At 50.8% G+C, this 6,170-nt stretch overlaps 1 protein-coding gene across 2 annotated transcripts; it reads right to left on the minus strand.

Moving 5' to 3' along the window:
• Positions 1 to 576: 576 nt before the first annotated feature.
• On the minus strand, positions 577 to 5,418 carry PCBD1 (pterin-4 alpha-carbinolamine dehydratase 1). 2 transcript variants are annotated; one of them, XM_055424254.2, is made up of 4 exons: positions 5,304 to 5,418; positions 2,617 to 2,748; positions 1,801 to 1,881; positions 577 to 1,025 (listed from the first exon to the last, which is right to left on the minus strand). In XM_055424254.2, the coding sequence occupies exons 1-4, from the start codon at positions 5,304 to 5,306 to the stop codon at positions 927 to 929; spliced, it is 315 nt and encodes a 104-aa protein (XP_055280229.1). In that variant the 5' UTR covers positions 5,307 to 5,418; the 3' UTR covers positions 577 to 926. The 2 variants fall into 2 exon arrangements, with proteins under 2 accessions (XP_055280229.1, XP_088698078.1); XM_088841952.1 differs by lacking the exon at positions 5,304 to 5,418.
• Positions 5,419 to 6,170: the final 752 nt, after the last annotated feature.

Below are 6,170 nucleotides of genomic sequence, written 5' to 3' on the forward strand. Positions count from 1 at the left end.
CAATTTGACTGACACCTGAAATTAACATAATATGGCAAAAGAACTATGCTTCAAGAAAAAAAAAAATATCTCCATATTGGATGCTGTAGGCCAGGAGGAAGACCCAGTCATAGGTCCCATCATGCATAAAACTGTCTGGCTAACCTTTATCTGTTCAAGATGCTCCCTCAGTTACCTCTGCCTCAAGAATTAAGTCAAATGAAGCTTCCTGGTTCAACTGTGTGAATCACTGTATGTTCATTAACTCATTTCTTATCTTTGCGTCTGGCATTAACTTCATTCATGCTGCCTAGTAATATTTAATTATTTTTCTACTTAATTCCTGGAGACAATAGGAGCTTAGGGTGTTCTGGTCCCCTTTCCCCTCAGTAGTCTCAACACTGTCTTGTACAAAGTAGGTGCTTTAAATGTCTGTTGATTCCAATTTGGATTGGCTTGCGGAAAAGAAGATTCTAGAGCCTGAGGCCAAGTGAAACAACAGTTTTATTTTAGGCATAAAAGTGCATGGGTTTCTGTCACATAGGATAAAGATGGCACTAGGGTCCTAGCATCTAAGATAAGACTGTTTATCTTAGACACAGCTTTTAGGGAAGTGAATTAGAAAGGGAGCAAGACACAGCTTGGAAATAAAGTCATTATTTTTGCTGGAGAGTTGTAATGAAAGAGAAGAGCTTATTCAAATCAGCGTACACATCACAGAGCCTCAAGGAAGATGAAAGTGATGGGTAAAACCAGTCTAAGTTCCTGGTCTTAGCAGTGATATTGGCCTCTCCTTCCAACAGCAAGGACTTGCCCCTAAATGGAGGCATCAGGGTCAATTTGGCAGTTTTGACTACGGTAGCATCTCAGGGCTCCACCAGTTCCCTCTCTGGATCCCCAGTTCGGTGTCCCCACCCTTCCCCGGAAGAACTGAGTTCGGGCAGGGTCTATGTCATGGAAACGGCTACTTGCTCGATGAAGCTGGCCAGGTTTATGTCCCGTTCTGAGAGGCCCGCACACTCGTGAGTGCTCAGGGTGATGTGGACCTGAAACAAAACCAGAGATTGCAGACCAGTTGGTTCTATCAACTGACCCTATGAGCGGGAGGGAGGCCCCAGCTCCCGGGCTCCACCACACTCCGAAGAGTAACCAGGCACCACTGGCTCTCCCCGGGGCTGCCTTCGTGACCAGTCTTTAACAGGGCAAAGCCGTCTTCCAGTACATCTCCATAAATAGCGGCGACTACAGCACAGGATACAAAGGAAAGATCCAGATATCAAGAGCAACCTAAACGCTAAAGACAAGACTCCAGTCCAACTGCAGCTCCTAAACACTGTCCATGTATGGACTGTCTCTTCCAACCTTAATGTTTTTAGAAAGTCCAGCACGGCACTTGGCACTTGGCAGGCATTTAATGACTGTTTCCGTTCAGTCAGCAGACAGGCTGACCTTCCTGGTGTGCTTGGGTATTCTTAGTTCTAGATTATTGCTTTTTCATTCTTCTATATCTCAAGAAAAATTTCAGCCCTTGAGAGCTATTAACCACGAATATGCCTGGTTCCCACAGGTTTTCCTTCCTTGGGATCTGCCTCCTTAATGTCTACTTTAACCACACATTATCTCACTAGTGTTCTAGTTTGCATTTTTTTTTTTTAATCTGTAGTGAGACTGAATATTTTCCAGGGGCCGTTTATGTTGATTCTAGGAAGGAGATGAAAGGAACAGGAGCTGATACTATGTCAGTGAGGAGGGCCCACAGGGAAGTCCAAGAGAGAGGCCCTCAGAGTGAGCTGGAGTTCAAGGCATGCATGCATCACTCACCTTGTTATACACGTTAAACCATTCGGGATGGTGGTCCAATTTCTCAGCCTGCAGGGCCACTCTCGTCATGAAGCCAAAAGCCTGTTTAATGAAGTGAGACCCAGGTTAGTATTCTGAGAGAAAGGATGGCTGGGCTCCCTTTATGGCCAATGTGAGGCCCAGAAAGAAGAGGATGGCTTCGATCCCCACAAGGTGACCTTTCTAGCTTTAACCATTCCTCCCAGTGCCCTGCCACTAGTTCTGAGGCTGGAGTTTGAGGTGATCCTTCTGCAGTATAAAGTCTTATCACCAGGACCACTAAGAAGGTGGAAATCCCAAAGACGTTTTGCATCTTGGCCAATCTTTAGGTTATCTATTAAAATGTCTTCAAATAGTCACCTATTTCCCACTTGAACTGTCTCCTCTAAGGACTATTTCTAAAAGTTCCAGGCATGGACAGTCCAAGGCTTCCCTGGTGGCTAAAGAATCTGCTTACAATGCAGGGGACCCAGGTTCGATTCCTGGGTCAGGAAAATCCCCTGGAGAAGGGCATGGCAAGGCACTCAGTATTCTTGCCTGGAGAATCCCACGGACAGAGGAGACTGGCAGGCTATAGTACATGGGGTTGCAAAGAGTCAGACACGACTGAGTGACTCACACACACAAAATAGAGACAGCCCAGGACCTATCTTCAACTAAACTGGATGAAGACAACTAAACTGGAATAGCACAGCATCTTGAGAGTCTTGGCTAACAGGACTCTAAGGGAGGGAACATGTTCTGGAGTGTGACCCAGTCATTCCTGGTCTCAGGAACTGTGCCCCACCCCAGTCATACCCGATTAAAGTCTTTGAAATGGAACTGCTTGAAGATGGCATCCCGGCCTTCCAGCTCATTCCACCCCACGGCCCGCAGGTTTGGCAGCAGCTGGTCCCTTTCCTCAGCACTCAGCCTGTGTGCTTTGCCAGCCTAGGACAGGGAAAATACAGAAGCTCAAGGGCACTTTTTTTTTTTTTTCCCTTTAAACAGGACAAAAGAGAGGGCCCTAGGCCACTGGGGAAATTTAGCCAGCCTCCACTGGTGGCTGTGGTGACACAGTCAAAGGGCAGCTTGTCTAACACAACAGCCTGGGAGGAGGGGCCCTGGCTCGGGCACTGATAGGTTCTTAGAGAACAGAGAGTCCTGAGGTCACCGAGACAGAGAAACGTTCCTCCCTGCACCTGTCCTCAGAGCCTTCAGAGGGCACCCCTCCATTTAAAAATCAGATCTCTTTCATTCATGAGAGAATAAAAGCAAATCCTACTGTTACTGTGTACTGAAGAGGCAACTGAGGCCTGGAGAGGGGAAATGACTGCCCAGCCCCCCGGTCAGTGAAAGCACAGGCATCATTCTCAAGATGGGTCCATATCCCTGGGGACTGGCAAAAGAACTAGCACTTAAAACATGTTCCAGGAGATTCTTAGCCATTAGCACTACCTCCCGGTGGGTACCCCACCTCGTTCCTACACAGCCTCTGGTTCCAGCTGCCATGCCTATGCTTCTTTTATTTCCACCTTCTTTTCTATTCTGTCAGCTTGAGCCAGAGCTCAGGCCCAAAGCAGAAGTAACTTGGCCAAGGGCAAATGGCCAAGGCAGTGCCTCAGCCTATTTTCCTATTGTGCAAAATGTCCTCGGGGCAGCCCAAACTGGCACCATTCAGGCCATGAGTGGAAACTTCTCTTGGAAAACAGAAGAAAGGAAAGGTCCATTCTCCAGCCTCTTAAAAAGATCCAGGTGGAGGAACTTAAGGGATCCTAGAATTTCGGCCTGTGAAGTAGAACTACCCAAGGATGGACATTGTTGAGTACTAAAATAAAAGTGATTTAGTTAGGTCTGGGAAAAGAATATGAGGGAGGTTAATTTAGTTGTGACAAGGCAGCCTGCAAACTGGAAGCCAGGTGGCCTGGGGGCACTCATCTCTCCTGGCTTGAAGGGCAAAAGGTACAAGAACTGCAAGGAATCAGCAAGGGGAGCTGGGAGACACTTAAATCCATTGTTATTAAGGGGATATTATCTGCATTTTTAAAAGGAGACTTCCTGGGGCAAGCAGGTCTATGACAGGCCTTCAGGTGTGGGTTAGAACTGAAAAACACACTGCAGGGTTCTGGTAACAGTTTTCTCCCTCCTAAAAAGCATGGGCTTTCTCTGGACAGACCTGGATGGGTCCGTCTCCTTTCTGAGGCTCTGGAAGATCAGCAAGGACAGTTGAGATCTGCATTACCATCCGGCCCAGTCCCTCTTCCAGAGTCTGGCTCTGTCTCAGTGGTTGATAAGCCTGGTCTATGTATCCAGGCAACCAGATGACCAGATGGCAGCTAAGGCATCAGAAGCTACCACCTAGTACGTTGACTCTGAAAGGAGTGCATGGGTACTAGCGGGCTCCTAGGAGGCTCGCCTTTCTCTTTAGAGTCTTCTGGAATCCCCAACATTTCACAGCTTGGGGCTGAACTGACAAACACCTCTGAGATCTGGGATCAGAAAGGGAGCTGGGGCAGTGTTTGCTTAGTAAATCCCAGGCCACGCCTGGACTTGGCCTGGGCCTCTAGGGGTGTGCAGAGGGGTTACTGATTACCCACGCCCAGCAGCTGCGGAGCCTCGGTGTACCTCACAATCAGCTCACCCACCACCTCCCCTATGTTCAAGCCAAGGTCTTCAAAGTGCCCTCCCAGGTGTCACCACAGTCTCAACTGCTCCTGATGCTTTGGAGCCTAATGTTTTTTGCTGTTTAGTAAAGGTCTGGATCTAAAAGCTTCCCTTCTTGCTGCCCTGCAGGTACACCTTCATCTCTATAGCTGAGCATAGGGCCTAACACTCTGCTCCCAGAAAGCTCAGCCTGGAGGGCGTGTGATCCTGAGCAATCACGTCCCCACTGCTGGGCACAGGCCTCAAACTAGGCGCCAGAGGCTGGCCCTGAGGTCCGGGCTCCGCAGAGGGGGCTCAGCTAGACCTCGTGCCCAGAAGTGCAAGCGAAAAGGGCAGCAAACAGGCAGGCAGAGGCACACGGGAAATTCAGCCGCCCGTCCTTTGCACATCTACACGGGCATCGGTCTCCTCGCCGCTGCATCCCGCCCCGCGCCAGCCCCCAATATAGGACAGGGCCGCGCCACCAAGGGGACTAGGTCTGCGGGCTCACTATGCTGCCATTCCCCATCCCCGTCTCACCGTCCCACTCCCTGCCCGAGGCACCGAGGCCCAGAGCGGACGCTGGCCGGGGCTCCCTCCTGGCTGTCACTGAACCTGCCACCGCCCGTCTCTCGGCCTCGGTGTCCCCGGCGGCACCGCTGCGGGCAGGGTGGACCGAGACCCCGACTGTCCCGGCCCGGCGCGCGGCTGCTTCGCTGAGGCCTGGGAGGCGGGCTCCCCCGACGCCTAGCGCGGTCCTCTGGCCCGGGCGGGGACACCGCGCGGGCCCCGGCCCTCCTCCTCTCCTCCCGCGCGTCCCCTCCGAGCCCGCCGCCCGGGCGGCGGCAGCGCGCGGCCCTTACCATGCCGGGCGCGGAGGCGGCGGCAGCAGCAGGAGGCGGCGGGGTCCGCTAGCGACGCCCGGCGCTCCGGACAGCCGTCGGGCGGGGCCACGCTCGGGCCGCCCCGCGGCGGCAGCGCGGCGGCGAAGGAGCCGCCCACCGGTAATCATTAACAACCGAGAGGCTCCCTTCCGGCACTTTCCTCGGAGGCAACGTTACCCGGAGCTGGGGGAGTTAAGGACCCGGGCTCCAAACGCGGACTTCAGTATTTGCATCGCGCGGAGCAGCTTCCTACTGTGTGACTCTGGGCGCGAGATTACTTTTTCTTTCCTACAAACACCTCATTGAGAAATTGACCCCCACAAGAAGCTGCGCTTATTTCAAGAGTACACTTCGATGCGTTTTGACGTAGTATGCATCTGTGCAACCATGCATCACCACGTGGTGTGCATCACCGCGATGAAGATCATGAACATAGCCATAAGCCCTAGATGGCCTCCTCCTAACTCAAATAACCCCTGACCTGTTTCCCTATAGATAAGATTGCATTTTCTATGTGAATGGTATGTGAATGCTATGTGAATGGACATAACATTCCATTCTTTGTATCTGCCTTCTTTCACTCAGCATAATTACTTTGCGGTTCACCTATGCTTTTGCATATATCAATAGTTTCTTTTTATGGCCAAGTTTAAGTTATTTAATAGTGTTATACTGTGTTGGAAATGTTACAGTTTGTTGGACATTTGGGAAATGCTACAGTTTGTCTGACATATGGGTTGTTTCCAGTTTTTGACTATTAGAGGTAAAGCTGCTGTAAGCTTTTGCCTGCATATATGCTTTCGTTTTTCTTTCATATGCAGGGGTATATGCTTATAACTTGTTAGG

The sequence above is a fragment of the Moschus berezovskii genome, chromosome 12 (genome assembly GCF_049115385.1).
Source record: "Moschus berezovskii isolate FMDL1 chromosome 12, NW_MosBer_1.0, whole genome shotgun sequence".
NCBI lineage: Eukaryota > Metazoa > Chordata > Mammalia > Artiodactyla > Moschidae > Moschus > Moschus berezovskii.

Coding starts and splice junctions, on each gene's coding strand:
- PCBD1 (XM_055424254.2), bottom strand. Junction 1,882..2,616: donor ATTTCAAAGACTTTAATCGG/GTATGACTGGGG, acceptor TTCATTAAACAG/GCTTTTGGCTTCATGACGAG. Junction 1,026..1,800: donor GGTTTAACGTGTATAACAAG/GTGAGTGATGCA, acceptor GTTTTGTTTCAG/GTCCACATCACCCTGAGCAC.